The 18641-nt window shown below is 40.5% G+C and overlaps 1 protein-coding gene and 1 non-coding gene across 2 annotated transcripts in view; one reads left to right on the top strand and one right to left on the bottom strand.

The window, feature by feature from the left end:
* APH1B (aph-1 homolog B, gamma-secretase subunit) overlaps positions 1–18641 on the top strand; it is a 41505-nt gene that overhangs the window by 657 nt on the left and 22207 nt on the right. The window contains exons 2-4 of the mRNA XM_040226700.1: positions 1426–1596; positions 7954–8024; positions 9078–9200. Coding sequence (XP_040082634.1) covers positions 1426–1596; positions 7954–8024; positions 9078–9200 — 365 coding nt within the window. The remainder of the gene's footprint in view (positions 1–1425; positions 1597–7953; positions 8025–9077; positions 9201–18641) is intronic.
* On the bottom strand, positions 5806–5878 carry TRNAS-GGA. Its single transcript has one exon. It is a non-coding gene; the product is annotated as a tRNA-Ser (tRNA).

Below are 18641 nucleotides of genomic sequence, written 5' to 3' on the forward strand. Positions count from 1 at the left end.
CGTGATCAACTGAATAGGAATGTCTAGGGAGTGGGATTCGGACTACGCAATTTAAGAGACCCAGGTGATCCAGGTATGCGGCCAAGGGGTAAGAAGCCTGTGAAAACTCCGCATCACCTGTAGTACATCTCTTTCCAGGAGCTTGGTCAATACCGAACTCCTGTGGCGAATGTGATCATAATGCCAGTTTTCGCCTGTCTGGCAGCTCTTACTGGAGCTTCCCCATGACCCTCTGTGCTGTTGGGTCTCAACTGGCGTCAGGAGAAACTGCGAGGCCAGGCCAGTGAGTCCCACCTTTTCTGAACGTCTTCACCACTCACACTGTATTGAAAGTGCTGCATCACAAGAGTCATTTAAAAAACAATAGAGAGGGACTTCACTGGTGGTCCAGTGGTTAAGAATCTGCTATTCAGTTCAGGGGACTCTGGTTCGATCCTGGTTGGGGACCGACATGCCTGCCCTGGGGTAACCACGCCTGCTGGCCACAACTAAGACCCTATGCGGCCAAGTAAAACAAAACAAAATACAATAGAGATTTGGGCAAAAAGTCTGTAAAGCTTGTTATAATCATTAAACTCCACAGGAATGTTGTAAAAACCAGACCTGGGAAACTGATCTAGATCAGAGCACAGGCTTTCATCTGGATTTTAAACAACTGTTCTGTTAGTAGAGACATAGACATTTTCCTGGAAAAAATATTTACACATCAGTGGACAAAGCTTTAATTAGGAAGCTTAATTAGCAAATAACGAAGTTTCCAGCCAGACAGTCCTTGGCAAATAGTCTTCAGATGTACTTACAAAAAGAAGCGTCACTGAAAAAAGTGATTTTTTAACAAAAAATTTCAAATTCCTCTTGGACTGCATGTTTGTTTCACCAAGGAAACTGCACATTGATTAAGAACAGTTGAACATTTTCTGTCCGGAAATCTCTCTCTTCTCAAGCAGGGTTTTGTTTTTATTTTTATTTACTTATTTTATATGTAATTCTTTCAGCTGTAAGCAGCATCTCTTGGCTCTATACATTTTATTTATTTTTAACTTTTTACTTTGTTTTGGGCTGTAGCCAGTTAACAATGTGATAGATTAAGGTGAAGAGCAAAGGACTCAGCCATATGGATACACGTATCCATTCTCCCCCAAACCACACTGCTATATTTAAAATGAATAACCAGAACCTACTGTGTATAGCACATGGAATCCTGCTCAGTGTTATGTGGCAGCCTGTACATTTTATTATTATTATTATTTTTGCCATGTGATACGTGGGATCTTATTCCCCAACCAAGAATCGAACCTGCTCTCCCTGCATTGAAAGCTCAGAGTCCTAACCACTGGATGACCAAGGAAGTCCCTTTTTTCTTTCCTGCTTTTAAATCGTTTTTGATCCTGTTCACTTATAACTTTTTTCCCTTCCAATTTTCAGAGCTTTCTTCTGGTTGGTGTCTCTGCTGTTTTCTTCCCTCATTTGGTTCACGACAGCAACCCTTATTGGTAACAAAGATGAACCAAGAGAGAAATATCTGCTGATTTTTGGAGTGTTAATCTCAGTCCTTATCCAAGAAATGTTCCGGTTTGCATATTATAAACTTTTAAAGTAAGTTACTGCTAAGTCACTTCAGTTGTGCCCGACTCTTATCGACTCTTGCGAGCCCACAGACAGCAGCCCACCAGGCTCCCGTCCCTGGGATTCTCCAGGCAAGAACACTAGAGTGGGTTGCCATTTCCTTCTCCAATGCACATGAAAGAGAAAAGTGAAAGTGAAGTCGCTCAGTCGTGTCCGACTCTTATCGACCTCATGGACCGCAGCCCACCAGGCTCCTCCGTCCATGGGATTTTCCAGGCAAGAATACTGGAGTGGGCTGCCATTTCCTTCTCCAATGCATGAAAGTAATGGGTGAAAGTGAAGTCACTCAGTTGTATCCAACTCTTAGCGACCCCATGGACTGCAGCCTACCAGGCTCCTCCGTCTATGGGATTTTCCAGGCAAGAGTACTGGAGTGGGGTGCCATTAAAGTGTTTGGTTTACTTTTTTTCCCCAGTGTTTTTTGAATTATTATTTAGTAATTTGAAACATTAATATGTTCTTGTATTGAAGGTCCATGTCTTCCTACAAGCCAGGGGATCGTACATTTCCAGCCTGAAAATATTGAGTATTTTGAGTTGTGGGCCCTCATTCCTTCCTTTACTCATTCAAAAAATATGTCTTGAGAATTTGCTTAATGCCGTACACTACTCTGGGTACTGGGGGTACTTCATGATTAAAAGACAGTCTCATGGTGGTACCTTATAGTGGAAAGAGATAACAAATGAATAAATAAGAAAATACATTGTATATTACAAGATAAGTGCCATAGAGAAAAATAAAGGTGGAGAAAGTCATTGAAACAATAAGTACAAAAACTGTTCCAAATCAGAATTTTTATGTGCTTCTCTTTGACATCACCTAAAATAGATAATTCCTATAGCAGTTATGCTTGCCATAATTTTGACTGTATTGGGGAAACAGGTGTTCATTTTGTGATAATGTCATTTGATTTCATGTCTGTAATAGAAAAATACATTTTAAAAAAAAGTGGGCATGAGTTCCCTTTCTAGGCCAGAAAGTAGGTCATCTGTAGGATCCATGAAGAGCTCATATGAAACCACTGTTTGAAAGCACAGCTTGAACTTGGAATAGTATTTTCCTCCCGGCAGTCATGAGTTTCGCTTTGATTACGTAGTAATGCTTAGTTAGTAGAATGATAAATGTGCTGTTTTTTCATTTCTGCAAATGAATTCATTAAAGCACTTTATGAATTGCAAGGGTGCAACCAAGACAGAAAGGACCTCAATAGCATCTCTTGTAATAGGCTTCTGATCCTTTATTCCTGCCAAAATGCCAAGGCTTCTGTATTTTTTACTTGATGCTTTTAATAACAGATACTGAAATTTTAATAATGAAGCAATTTAAACCACCAGTAGAAAACCAGGAAGCCATTGCTTAGAAACAAAAGTAGTATCTTAGAAAAGGTTTAAAAATGAAAGTTCCATTAGTTCCTGGAAATATTAAAGAGCAACAGATAAAAATCAAAGATAACATTTCAGGTTCCATGGGAATTACAATATCCTTAAGAGATGGACATTCAGCTATGGTTGAATATTTCTGGCTTGCAGCAGTTAACTGCCATTCCAAAATTTAATTTTTACTGTAGACTATATTAAGGTAATAAAAATCTCCCCTCTTCTTCACCTCTACCATGCACAGGCAAGCAGTCTCTCGCATGGTTGTCATCTTATCTCTTTCAAGACTGTGCATTCCTTATTTTCACACTTGGCCCTCAGAAGACACAGAAGTGGTTTCCAAATCTTTTCCTGTCTCTGTTCTTTTATGTCAGTGGACACACCCCTTTCTGGCAGTGCCTGGGGTTTACCTGTGCCCAGGACCCAGCACAGTGCCCTGCTGTGGTCAAAGTGGTTCAGAAAGCAGGGCCCTTCCCACCGTTGACAGGGCACTTTTCTCTTAACCCAGCTTCTGATTGCACTGGACTTTCTTACTCTAATGTCATCGTCATTGGCTCACATTGGTTTTGCGTTTTCTAATTTCAGTAGATTTTCACAGATCAGGTCCTGGCTTTAGTAATAACCCTTTAGGACCTGAGATTCTACAACCTCAGTTACCTGAGTTGGCTAACTGAGTATCTGCTGTTCTTTACTGTTGTCTTTCTTCATGATTTCCACCTGAAAAGCAAAGCTTTATTGGCTCTAATCCAAGGTTCCAAAAGACAACAAGCCCAACATGAGTTGCCTTTTTGCGGGGAGGAGGGGGGAGGGGCGGTGGCTATTGCTGTGCTGCTTGTGGGATCTTAGTTCCCTGACCAAGGATTGAACCTGCGCCCTGGCCATGAAAATGTAGAGTCCTAACCACTGGACTGCCAGGAAGTTCCCCATGGGTTGCCCTTTTTAATGAGGGCAGTGAGGGCATAGGACCACATGTGGAAGGAAGTATTGCTGTCAGTCTGCAGGGTCTCAGGCCAGGAAATTCAGAGAAGCCTCCTTGGCCTTCTGGGGAAACCATATTTGGTCCTCCAAAAGGACCTTTGGAGATTTGCAGATAAATAATAGGACAGATATGTATTAACATGTGCCTTTGTTTGCCTCTACAAAATGGATCTGCAACAAACCTTTAGAATATGACATATTTTCCTAGCACATTTTTAAAATGTTGGATGTTATATCAGTTCAGTTCAGTCGCTCAGTCGTGTCCCTATTTCTTTGCGACCCCATGAATCGCAGCACACCAGGCCTCCCTGTCCATCACCAACTCCTGGAGTTCACTCAGATTCACATCCAGCGAGTCAGTGATGCCATCCAGCCATCTCATCCTCTGTCATCCCCTTCTCTTCCTGCCCCCAATCCCTCCCAGCATCAAAGTCTTTTCCAATGAGTCAACTCTTCACATGAGGTGGCCAGAGTACTGGAGTTTCAGCTTTAGCATCATTCCTTCCAAAGAAATCCGAGGGCTGATCTCCTTCAGAATGGACTGGTTGGATCTCCTTGCAGTCCAAGGGACTCTCAAGAGTCTTCTCCAACACCACAGTTCAAAAGCATCAGTTCTTTGGCGCTCAGCCTTCTTCACAGTCCAACTCTCACATCCATACATGACCACTGGAAAAACAGCCTTGACTAGACGGACCTTAGTTGGCAAAGTAATGTCTCTGCTTTTCAATATGCTATCTAGGTTGATCATAGCTTTCCTTCCGAGGAGTAAGCGTCTTTTAATTTCATGGCTGCAGTCACCATCTGCAGTGATTTTGGAGCCCAAAAAAATAAAGTCTGACACTGTTTCCACTGTTTCCCCATCTATTTCCTATGAAGTGATGGGACCAGATGCCATGATCTTCGTTTTCTGAATGTTGAGCTTTAAGCCAACTTTTTAAGTCTCCTCTTTCTCTTTCATCAAGAGGCTTTTGAATTCCTCTTCACTTTCTGCCATAAGGGTGGTGTCATCTGCATATCTGAGGTTATTGATATTTCTTCCAGCAATCTTGATTCCAGCTTGTGTTTCTTCCAGTCCAGCGTTTCTCATGATGTACTCTGTATATAAGGATGTTATATAGTTACATGTTAAAACAAGTTTGAGAATTATGTACTTTAATCATGACTAATGTGCTGTGATTCATGGAGTCGCAAAGAGTTGGACACGACTAAGTGACTGAACTGAACATTTATATAGATACATTTAAGTTGCTCTCTTAGGCTTCACCAAATTAAATATAGGAACTTCAGTTTAGTCAATATTTTAACTATCTCCACTGCCAAGGTAGGTTTTGAACTTTTAAATTTAAAGTACTACCTCAATAAAATTTTGCTACCTGAATTTGGTGCCAAGATTAAAATGTGGAGAGCTTGCACCAGTTTTATATATATATATATATATGGAATTGAATCAAAGTGTTTATTGTTGTTTGTTGTTGTTTAGTCACTTCAGTAGTGTCCAGCTCTTTTGTAGCCCCATGGACTGTAGCCTTCAAGGCTTCTCTGTCCATGGAATTCTCGAGGCAAGAATACTGGAGTGCGTTGCCATTTCCTTCTCCAGGGTATCAACCCAGGAATCAAACATGCATCTCCTGCATTGGCAGGCAGACTCTTTACCACTGAGAGCCACCAGGGAAGCCCACTTATCATTGTGAAAGTGAAGGTGAAGTCACTCAGTCGTGTCCGACTCCTTGTGACCCCATGGACTGTAGCCTACCAGGCTCTTCCCTCCATAGGATTCTCCAGGCAAGAGTACTGGAGTGGGTTGCCATTTCCTTCTCCAGGGGATCTCCCCAACCCAGGGATCGAACCTGGGTCTCCTGCATTCCAGGCAGACGCTTTAACCTCTGAGCCACCAGGGAAGCCCCAATTTATTTCATGATTCAGGCCTTAGGAACAGTACTTCATCTTGAATGAATGAATTGTAACTTTCAGCCTAGCAAAGCATTGCACTGTGAGAAATTGACATGTGGCCACAAATGAGTTTTTCCTATCTTAATTAGAAGGAAAAAAAAAAAAATCCTAGTTAAAAAGGTCCTGCATATTGCCTAAAATATACACTAGAATTTTTTCGGCTCAAAGTGAAGCTTTTGTAGTTTCAGTTGTCTGATAATGCTAATACCATAAAGATTTGGTAATTTTAAAAATCACTTATAGAAGTAGTAAGATAATCATTGCTCCAACTTTTTAAAAGGCCTAAGTCTATTTTAAAAAATTTCTAAAATAGTGTATTTACATGCATATTCTGTGGTACTTTCCCTCTCTTACACACACATGTGAAGTGAATCAGAGCAAACAAGAAAGCTGGTATGATTTATCATATGTTTTTCAAACTTTATATTTTATTTTTATTTTTTATTTTTTTCAAACTTTATATTTTAAAAAATTGAGCTTTTTCTGTTTTGTTCTTAGAAACAATAATAAATGCAAACAAAAAATTTCCATTTCAGTAAAATGGTGAAATTAAAATCACTGTCCCTCATGTTATAAGTTGTGGGTTGTGTCCATCAAGAACTTGGAAGCTGATGATGGTGTCTTCCTTTTTCACTTCCTGATATTGGCCCTGAGAACTGTTGGTGCCCTAGACCTTTCCTTCCTCATAGGAGGAGGACATTTACGACACTTTTAAGTTTAGAGCTTTAATATATTTGCAGTAGCAGTACTTTGTTATACTAAATATCAAAAATCTTTTACTCATTACTGATCAATTTATATAAAACAGAAGTCCTCCAAAATTTATTGATTCTATTATATCATTATATCTGTTTGTTGATGGAGATTATTGCTATTATGTAGGTCTGTAAGCATTCATTAGCCTTTCAAAGCACTCCTGTGATAGGTGAGTTTATATAGGCTACTTGGGCATTTCAGGTGGTTATGGTTCCAGAGAAAGAAGATCACAGTCACGTAAATTCAGGCTCATGTCCCTGCTACTAAATGATGCTTCCAAATGGAAGCATATTAAAAAGCAGAGACATTACTTTGCCAACTTTGCCAAAGGTCCGTCTAGTCAGGGCTATGGTTTTTCCAGTAGTCATGTATGGATGTGAGAGTTGGACTATAAAGAAAGCCGAGCGCTGAAGAATTGATGCTTTTGAACTGTGGTGTTGGAGAAGACTCTTGAGAGTCCCTTGGACTGCAAGGAGATCCAACCAGTCTATCCTAAAGGAGATCAGTCCTGGGTGTTCATTGAAAGGACTGATGTTGAAGCTGAAACTCCAATACTTTGGCCACCTGATGCAAAAAATGGACTCATTTGAAAAGAGGCTGCTGCTGGGAAAGATTGAAGGTGGGAGGAGAAGGGGACAACAGAGGATGAGATGGTTGGATGGCATCACTGACTCAATGGACATGAGTTTGAGTAAACTCCTGAAGTTGGTGATGGACAGGAAGGCCTGGCGTGCTGCAGTCCATGGGGTTGCAAAAAGTCGGACACGACTGAGAGACTGAACTGATACTGAAGCTTAGTCTTGGTGGTGCTAGTAGTAAAGAATCACCTGCCATTACAGGAGAATAAGAGATGAGAGTTCAGTCCTTGGATGGGGCAACCCACTCCAGTATTCTTGCCTGGAGAATCCTGGACAGAGGAGCCTGGCCGGCTACAGTACATAGGGTCACACAGAGTTGGATATGACTGAAGTCACTTAACACACAAGCTTAGTCATAAATACTGCTTTTTTCCCTGTTATTAAACCCAATCCGATGGCTTGTTATATTATTTTTCCTATTCTTTGTGAATGTCAGATAAAAGGCAAAAGTTGGTTGGAAATTTTGGTTGATTTTAGTTAGTTGAAGCTTTGTTGTATTCATTTAAATGGATTTTAGATTTAGTGTATAATCTGATCAAAAGCCTCATTAAGTATCTGAATTTTAACATACCTTATATGTTTTTCTGATACACTACTTTAAAAAAATTATATGTGTGTTTTTATTTTAGGAAAGCCAGTGAGGGTTTGAAAATTATAAACCCATATGAGAAAGCACCCTCTATGAGATTGCTGGCTTATGGTAAGTTAGAGCTGCATAGTGTTGTGAAGATAAAAAAGTCAAACTTGACCTAAAAGCCATTTTTATCTTTTATAGCTTTGTGGGTTTCTAGTAGTATTTCAGAGAAGGCAATGGCACCCCACTCCAGTACTCTTGCCTGGAAAATCCCATGGATGGAGGAGCCTGGTGGGCTACAGTCCATGAGATCACAAAGAGTCAGACATGACTAAGCAACTTCACTTTCACTTTTCACTTTCATGCATTGGAGAAGGAAATGGCAACCCACTCCAGTGTTCTTGCCTGGAGAATCCCAGGGATGGAGGAGCCTGGTGGGCTGCCGTCTATGAGGTCACACAGAGTCGGACACAGCTGAAGCAACTTAGCAGTAGTAGCAGAGCCCTTTTATAAAGGAAAGTTATTTCAGTTGACTCTTATCTGTGTGTCCATTAACTATTAACCAAATTTGACAGTTAGGTTTTTTTAACATGTATACACTCCAGTTAACAATTTCCAAGTGATGTTACTGTTACCCTCTCTGGGTTGATTTCATGAATTTGTACTGGAAAGACTCTTCATATTAAAACAGTTAATATGTTTTCATATTTTTCTTTCAGAATTATGGTTTAAAGGTTGGATCTAGGTTCCTAAATTGAGTCACCCAGCTTGACCAAGGGATCCCTCTTTACAATGCAATCACCTCTCAAGCTCAATTCCATCAAAATTAATTCCATAGACTCTGTTATCATGAATTAAAGTCAGAGCTTTAATATCATATCCTTCTGCCTCGCATCATATCCTTCTGCCTCGCCTGTCACTTCAGAGCCCTCGTGGATCTCTTTCTGTCGTTTCTCAATTCTCTGCTACATTTCACTGTCCATTCCACCACGCCCCAGCCCCCACCCCAGTTCATTTTGCCAAGCACTTGCCTTTTCTGAGCCAACTTTCCATTGCTTCTCCAACAGCCTGTGCACCCTTTTTCCTTCAGCAAAATAGGGTTCCCTAGTCCTTGGGGATTTGATTTGAAGAGAAGTCATAGTGTGAATAAGGTTTAACAGTGTTTTCCTTCCTCTTTAGTTTCTGGCCTCGGCTTTGGAATCATGAGTGGCGTATTTTCCTTTGTAAATACCCTGTCTGACTCCTTGGGACCAGGCACGGTGGGCATTCATGGAGACCCTCCGCAGTTCTTCCTAAATTCAGGTATGTGTCTGGTTTGAGTGTTTAGACATCTGGTGTATGGTCATCCTTAGTGGAATTCCCTGGCTTAGGAATTCCAGTGAATAGAAATTTATGTTGTACCTTCTAAAGGCAAGGTACCATTAGACACTGTGATGAAAGAGACCTAGGACAGTAAGAATTACAGTTAGGGGATTATTGAATTTTAGAGTGGATTTAGCTTGTATAAAATTCATTTTTCTGTTACTATACTAACAATTTTGCTGTATAGTTGATATATTGTAAGTGAATTTTTATAGGCTACGTGCTTTTTTTGTTCTAACAGCATTATTTTTATTTATTATTTTTAAAATTTTATTTTTAATTGGAGGATAATCACTTTACAATATTGTGATGGTTTCTGCCATACTTCAGCATGAAACAGCCACAGGCATGCACATGTCCCCTCCCTCGTAAACCTCCTTCCCACCTCCCTCCCCACCCCACCCCTCTGTGTGGTCACAGAGTGGGTTTCCTGCAGCTGCAGCATGTCCCCACTGGCTGTTGTACATATGGTGATGTGTGTTTCAGCACTGCTCTCAAGTCCTCCTACCTGCTCCCTCCCTGACTGGGACCAAAAGTCTAATCTTTATGTGTGCACCTCTTCTGCTGCCCTGCAAATAGAATCATCAGTACCATCTTTCCAGATTCCACATATATGGGTTAATATACAGTATTAGTCTTTCTGACTGACTTGCCTCTATTTAAGAGGCTCTGGGTTCCTCAGCCTTATTAGAACTGACTCAGATGTGTTCCTTTTTATGGCTGAGTAATATTCCACTGTGTATCTGAACCACAACTTCTTTATCCTTTCACCTGTTGGTGGACATCTAGATTGCTTCATGTCCTAGCTATTGTAAATAGTGCTGCAATGAACATTGAGGTACATGTGTCTCTTTCAATTATGGTTTCCCAGCAGTGGGATTTCTGGGTTGTATGGTAGTTTTATTCCTAGTTTTTAAAGGAATCTCCACACTGTTTGGAAAATCCCATGGACAGAGGAGCCTGGAAGGCTGCAGTCCATGGGGTCGCTGGGGGTCGGACATGACTGAGTGACTTCACTTTCACTTTTCACTTCCATGCATTGGAGAAGGAAATGGCAACCCACTCCAGTGTTCTTGCCTGGAGAATCCCAGGGACGGGGGAGCCTGGTAGGCTGCCATCTATGGGGTCGCACAGAGTCAGACACGACTGAAGTGACTTAGCAGCCACACTGTTCTCCATAGTGGCCATATCAGTTTGCATTCCCACCAACAGTGCAAAAAGTTCCCTTTTTTCCACACCCTCTCCAGCATTAATTGTTTGTAGACTTTTTGATAATTACTGTTCTGACTGGTGTGAGATGATACCTTATTGTGGTTTTGATTTGTATTTCTGTAATAACGAGCGATGTTGAGCATCTTTTCATGTGTTGATTAGCCATCTGCCTGTCTTCTTTGGAGAAATGTCTGTTTAGGTCTTCTGCCCAACTTTTTGATTGTGTTGTTTTTCCGGTATGAGTTGCATGAGCTGCTTATATATTTTGAAGATTAACCTTTTGTCAGTGTTTCATTTGCTGTTATTTTCTCCTATCCTGAGGGTTTTCTTTTCACTTTGCTTGTAGTTTCCTTCATTATGCAAAAACTTTTAATCAGGTCCCATTTGTTTATTTTTGTTTTTATTTCCATTACTCTAGGAGGTCAGTCATAGAGGATCTTGCTGTGATTTAGGTCAGAGTGTTCTGCCTATGTTGTTTTTGTTTTTATTAGTTTTTATTTATTGTCAGTGTAATGACTAATCTTTATAGTTTGTCATCTTGGCTGCTTTTGGGGATGGAAAGTATAATTTAATCTTGAAATTGAGAGGAAGGAAAACAGTTCTTATTTAATGTGAGGTAATGTCAGTTATCTAAAAAATGTGTGTAGCATATCTAAAATTGTAACTGTAACAACCCATCTTCCTTGTTTCTTAAGAACTGGGACATCAGCAGGAACTTAGAGTCCCTTGCTCCCCCCCACCCCTCCCCCACGGGAAACTGTTGCCTGATTTTGTGTTGTTCAGTCCCTGGGTTACCCAGGTCTGAAGGTTAGGTTTTTAACATGTACAGATGTTTTACTCTGAAGCTAAAACCTGGAAGTTTTACCTTCATGTGTGTATCGGAAAAAATATATTTAGTTTTCTTGCTTTTGAACATTTAAAAATAAACTGTAGTGTATTCTTTAAAAAAAAATAGTTGAGTTCACCTTTATCCAAGTTCAGTTCAGTTCAGTCGCTCAGTCGTGTCTGACTCTTTGCGACCCCATGAATCGCAGCATGCCAGGCCTCCCTGTCCATCACCATCTCCCGGAGTTCACTCAGATTCACATCCATCGAGTCAGTGATGCCATCCAGCCATCTCATCCTCTGTCATCCCCTTCTACTCCCTCCCTCAGTCCCTCCCAGCATCAGGGTCTTTTCCAATGAGTCAACTCTTCGCATGAGGTGGCCAAAGTACTGGAGTTTCAGCTTTAGCATCATTCCTTCCAAAGAAATCCGAGGGCTGATCTCCTTCAGAATGGACTGGTTGGATCTCCTTGCAGTCCAAGGGACTCTCAAGAGTCTTCTCCAACACCACAGTTCAAAAGCATCAATTCTTCAGCGCTCAGCTTTCTTCACCGTCCAACTCTCACATCCATACATGACCACTGGAAAAACCATAGCCTTGACTAGACGGACCTTAGTTGGCAAAGTAATGTCTCTGCTTTTCAGTATGCCTTCTAGGTTGGTCATAACTTTCCTTCCAAGGAGTAAGTGTCTTTTAATTTCATGGCTACAGTCACCATCTGCAGTGATTTTGGAGCCCCTCAAAATAGTCTGACACTGTTTCCACTGTTTCCCCATCTATTTCCCATGAAGTGATGGGACCAGATGCCATGATCTTCGTTTTCTGAATGTTGAGCTTTAAGCCAACATTTTCACTCTCCTCTTTCACTTTCATCAAGAGGCTTTTGAGTTCCTCTTCACTTTCTGCCATAAGGGTGGTGTCATCTGCATATCTGAGGTTATTGATATTTCTCCTGGCAGTCTTGATTCCAGCTTGTGCTTCTTCCAGCCCAGCGTTTCTCATGATGTACTCTGCATATAAGTTAAATAAGCAGGGTAACAATATACAGCCTTGATGTACTCCTTTTCCTATTTGGAACCAGTCTGTTTTTCCATGTCCAGTTCTAACTGTTGCTTCCTCACCTGCATATAGGTTTCTCAAGGGGCAGGTCAGGTGGTCTGGTATTCCCATCTCTTTCAGAATTTTCCACAGTTTATTGTGATCCACACAGTCAAAGATGCCTATAAAAAAGCCAACACATTTCAAACTGCTTTTTCATCCACCAGATGAATATTGTCCCCGTGATACAATGATCACACGTTTAAGAGTTGGTAGTGTACATAATTAGTATAAAATCTCTCCTAAATTACACAAGAATCTATCAAAAAATAGTTTTCTGAAACACCACTGTTTTTTTGTCTTCATAAGCTATATCATTGAAATAAGTGACCCCATGCACAGATTCTTTTAATTAAATCATCTTTAACATCTTTACAAAAGTAATTTGTCTTCAAGGAGCTTATCATTTTGTAGGGGGAATAAGGCCCCCCCAAAAAGTGATTAATCTTGTCAAGGCAGTTTGAAGTTATAAAAGATATAAGGTGAAAGTGTTAGTCGCTCAGTGGCGCTGGACTCTTTGCGACCCCATGGACTGAGCCTGCCAGGCTTCTTTGTCCACAGAATTTCCCAGGCAAGAATACTGGAGTGGGTTGCCATTTCCTTCTCCAGGATAAGACGAGGTATAACCGAATTTTAAAAATTGCTGCAGTTAAAAGTTGAGAGATATCCTGCATGTTATAGTGATCCTCCAACCCAGTGGACTCTTCGTTCATCATTTCGGTTTAGGCCTTGTTATCTCCTGTCTAGATTACTACCATTAACCCCCACCTGGTTAGTCTTTCCTCAACACACTTTCTGTAGGAATCCATCCTTTATACTGTCCCCAAAGAAATCTTCCCTGTGTAAAACTATGGCTTTTCAAGGCCTACAGGATAAAGTCAAGGCCCTTCACATCTGGCTGCAAGTTAGAGGAAGGGAAAGTATGTTAGTGGATTGGGTCATACTGATTTAGTTGTGCCTCCAACAGAGCAAATTATCTTCCTTTTAAACATCCCATAACTAGAATATTTCTGACAATTTAAAAAAATGATCATAATAAAGGGTCTTAGTATTTTTTTAGAACAACTGTAATATAAGTAGCTAAAATCTGTTAGCATCCAATATAAATTAATAAAATATAGCCAGGAGGGGGGTGCTACAGTTTTCTGTATTTTCCTAAATCAGTGTATTATACTGCTACATAGGCAGTTTTCTTTTTTGCTTCTCAAGTACCAGTCTCCTAATGAAGTTTATTTTTCTACCAGCTTCTATCACTAGATGGTGCCAATTCCCTTTAGAGAGCTAGGCTGTTTTCGCAAGATTGACTTAAAATGATTCTTTTAGAAGAAAGTGAAAAATGTGCAGCAATTTGGTGATAGTATTTGTGACTTCTGTAAATTCAAGAAAAAAAAGTGTTATATCTTTAGAGGTGGCAAGAATACACAGAAGAACTGTACAAAAAAGATCTTCATGACCCAGATAATTACAATGGTGTGATCACTCACCTAGAGTCAGACATCCTGGAATGTGAAGTCAAGTGGGCCTTAGGAAGCATCACTATGAGCAAAGCTAGTGGAGATGATGGAACTCCAGTTGAGCTTTTTCAAATCCTAAAAGATGATGCTGTGAAAGTGTTCCATTCAATATGCCGGCAAATTTGGAAAACTCAGCAGTGGCCACAAGACTGGAAATGGTCAGTTTTCATTCCAATCCCAAAGAAAGGCAGTGCCAAAGAATGCTCAAACTACCACAAAATTGCGCTCATCTCACACGCTAGTAAAGTGATGATTAAAATTCTCCAAGCCAGGCTTCAGCAATACATGAACCGTGAACTTCCAGATGTTCAAGCTGAAATGGCAGAGGAACCAGAGATCAAATTGCCAGCATTCTCTGGATCATTGAAAAAGCAACAGAGTTCCAGAAAAACATCTATTTCTGCTTTTTGACTATGCCAAAGCCTTTGACTGTGTGGATCACAATAAACTGTGGAAAATTCTGAAAGAGATGGGAATACCAGACCAGCTGACCTGCTTCTTGAGAAATCTGTATGCAGGTCAGGAAGCAACAGAACTGGACATGGAACAACAGCCTGGTTCCAAATAGGAAAAGGAGTATGTCAAGGCTGTATATTGTCACCCTGCTTATTTAACTTATATGCACAGTACATCATGAGAAACGCTGGGCTGGAAGAAGCACAAGCTGGAATCAAGATTGCCGGGAGAAATATTAGTAACCTCAGTTATGCAAATGACACCACCCTTATAGCAGAAAGTGAAGAGGAACTCAAAAGCCTCTTGATGAAAGTGAAAGAGGAGAGTGAAAATGTTGGCTTAAAGCTCAACATTCAGAAAATGAAGATCATGGCATCTGGTCCCATCACTTCATGGCAAATAGGTGGGGAAATAGTGGAAACAGTGGCTGACTTTATTTTTCTGGGCTCCAAAATCACTGCAGATGGTGATTGCAGCCATGAAATTAAAAGATGCTTACTCCTTGGAAGAAAAGTTATGATCAACTTAGCATATTAAAAAGCAGAGACATTGCTTTGCCAATGAAGGTGTGTCTAATCAAGGCTATGGTTTTTCCAGTAGTCATGTATGGATGTGAGAGTTGGACTGTGAAGAAAGCTGAGCGCAGAAGAATTGATGCTTTTGAACTGTGGTGTTGGAGCAGACTCTTGAGAATCCCTTGGACTGCAAGGAGATCCAACCAGTCAATCCTAAAGGAGATCAGTCCTGGGTGTTCATTGAAAGGACTGATGTTGAAGCTGAAACTCAAATGCTTTTGCCACCTGATGCAAAGAGCTGACTCATTGGAAAAGACTGATGCTGGGAGGAATTGGGGGCAGGAGGAGAAGGGGACCACAGAGAATGAGATGGCTGGATGGCATCACTGACTCAATAGACATGGGTTTGGGTGCACTCCGGGAGTTGGTGATGGACAGGGAAGCCTGGTGTGCTGTGGTTCATGGGGTCACAAAGAGTCAGACACAACTTAGTAACTGAACTGAACTGAATAGCTAAGTTAGGATGAGAGGCTGAACATGCTATGAATGTGTACCTATAGAGTCAGAAATACCTGTTACTTTATCATGTGCTAGAATTTATTTGTTATAACATCATTCTTTTAAACTTTTAATTATACATTTAAGAAATTGCTTATTGCATTTAAAAATATAATCAAATTTGCTTATATTTGTCTTTATTGTGTATATTATTTGCTGCTGTTACTATGTCTTTAAGCATGAGATCACTAAAAATTTTTCTTTTAGTTTCAGTTCAGTTCAGTCATGTCCAACTCTTTGCGACCCCATGGACTGCAGCACACCAGCCCTCCCTGTCCATCACCAACTCCTGGAGTTTACTCAAACTCATGTCCATTGAGTCGGTGATGCCATCCAACCATCTCATCCTCTGTTGTCCCCTCCTCCTCCTGCCTTCAGTCTTTCTGAGCATATGGGTCTTCTCAGATGAGTCAGTTCTTTGCATCAGGTGGCCGAAGTAATGGAGTTTCAGCTTCAGCATCAGTCTTTCCAATGATTATTCAGGACTGATTTCCTTTAGGTTGGACTGGTTGGATCTCCTTGCAGTCCAAGGGACTCTCAAGAGTCTTCTCCAACACCACAGTTCAAAAGCATCAATTCTTTGGAGCTCAACTTTCTTTATGGTCCAACTCACATCCATACATGACCACTGGAAAAACCATAGCCTTGATTAGACCTACCTTCGTTGGCAAAGTAACGTTTCTGCTTTTCAATATGCTGTCTAGGTTGGTCATAACTTTTCTTCCAAGGAGTAAGCGTCTTTTAATTTCATGGCTGCAGTCACCACCTACAGTGATTTTGGAGCCCCCCAAAATAAAGTCTGTCACTGTTTCCCCACCTATTTGCCATGAAGTGATGGGACCAGATGCCATGATCTTCATTTTCTGAATGTTGAGCTTTAAGCCAACATTTTCACTCTCCTCTTTCACTTTCATCAAGAGGCTCTTTACTGTACTCCATTACAAATGGCTAATAACCAGAATAAAAAGGAATATGAGATCTAATTAGTATGTCTGTTAGTACAAGTTATACACTATATGATTCCTTTATGTACATAGGTTTTCATGTAGCAAGTAAGCATAGTTTATAAATAAAATGTATTATAAGTTAATTCTTTTTGTTTGTAGTTGTATAGCAGGCTAACATTAACTTTCATTAGAATCATTATCATTTCTTAGAAATTCTGTATAGAGGCAAGGTATGGGAACTGAGTCTTAAGTTCAAGTCGTATCCTGGCTCATTAATTTAGTGTTTTAGGCAAGTTCATTTGATCATTTAATCTTTCATTCAATAAATAATTAAGTATTTTTATTCAAGAGCCCAGTCAGTGCCTATACTTTCCACTCTCAGTGGGGAATAAAGACACACAACTGGTTATAATGAAGTGTGATAAATACTGTGATGAGGAAGAGCCATGAGCACACAGAACAGCTCTCACCCACTCATTGTATCAGCACTTCTCCTTTGTGATACTTACCATATTTGTAATTAATAGTCAGCTGTGCAGTTATTTGTGTCTTTCACCCCAGCTGGATGCTCAGCCATAAAAGGGCAAAGACTTTCTGTCTTGTTTCCTGCAGTATCCTTAGCACTTTGTGGAGTTTTTTGTTTCTAGATGGATTCATAAATATTTTTTGAAAAAAAAAAAAAAGGAAAGGTAGGCATTGCTTATGGAGGAAGTGCTATCCGAGTAGAAAGTTAAAGGATGAATAGTAGGTAGGCTGGCAGAGCAAGGTGGTTGTTGGGAAGGAATGTTCCAGGCAGAGGGAAGCAGTCTTCCTAGTAGTCCTGGAGGTAAGAAAGGCATTGTTCACGGGTACAGAAGTACTGGACTTCCGTCCAACCCTCAATTTCCTCATATTTCATCAGAGGCAAAAATAATACCTAGCTCCGGGTTATAAAGAATTAAATGAAATTAGAGAGTATATATTTAAGTGCTTTATAAACTATGAAATGGCCTAAGGGTAGAGAATTTGGTTCTTGAAGCATAGAATTTAGAGAAAGGATAATTTCTCTGATTTATGTGGTATCTGGGTTCATCACTCTGAATCAGCTCCCTTATGATTTAGAAGAAAAATGTATTTATTACTCAGTAAGAATATTTGATGTTTTATTTTTAAAACTTCCCTAAGCCATTTCATTTACATTATATTTTCTTGGCAGTGCTCTTGTCTAGGTGAGATTTTCAACTTTTTAGCCACTAAACCTTTTATTTGGAGAAGTCAGTACGGGTCAGATTGCATGTGAAGTATCGTGTTCAGTTCTTTTTAATTTCTTTAAAGTAACTATATTTGCTTATTTCTGGCTGTGCTGGGTCTTCGTTGCTGAACATAGGCTTTCTCTAGTAGTGGCGAGTGGCGGCTACTCTCTAGTTGTGGTGTGTGAGCTTCTCATTGTAGTGGCTTCTCTTGCTGCAGAGCCCCAGCTTCAGTAGTTAGGGCTCAGTAGTGGTGGCACATGGGCTTAGTTGCCCCACTCAGTGTGTGTAATATTTCCAGACCAGGGATTGAACCTGTGTGTTTCCTGCATTGGCAGGCAGATTCTCAACCACTGGACCACTAGGGAAGTCCTTGTGTCCAGTTCTGAGCATTGTGATTTAATCGGAATACTGAACCACTGAAGTTGGTATAGAAGAGCATCATTCGTATGGTGAAAAACCTAGAAGCTATATGATTGAAGGGCAGAGGAATATTGAGCTTAAAGAAAAATGAAAGTAAGGGGAATGTGGGAGATTCCATTTTTGTCCAAATTTGTCATTCTGCTGTAGTAGAATTATATATCCACATCCTTCTATTGCCTTACGATGACTAGAATGTACTTGCCTACCCCTGACTTTGACCTCAGTCCTGTGACACAAATTGGCAAATGGTGAATGTAAGTCACTAACTGGGTATAAGTCAGTGACTTAAAAAGCACTTGCATGGTTGGTTCTGCCATGTTCAGATCTGGTCATGGACCAGAGAACATGCCCCGTAGTTAATGCCTTCTTAGTCTGGACCACAGAATGAGCGTGTATAGAGCAGACCTGGGCCCAGCCTGAGTGACAGGCCAACCCAGCTGTACCAGCAACAGAGCTGTCCAGCTGAGCCCAGGCTCACTTGATCAGCCAAAGAACAGTCATCCTGTAGTCCAGTGAGCAGGAGAGTTACTCTTTCTTGTTGAAACCCACTGAGTTTTTTTTTTTTATTCATTTCACTTTTTTCCCCCACAGTATTTTAAGTAT

Source organism: Oryx dammah, unplaced genomic scaffold, assembly GCF_014754425.2.
Source record: "Oryx dammah isolate SB20612 unplaced genomic scaffold, SCBI_Odam_1.1 HiC_scaffold_26, whole genome shotgun sequence".
NCBI lineage: Eukaryota > Metazoa > Chordata > Mammalia > Artiodactyla > Bovidae > Oryx > Oryx dammah.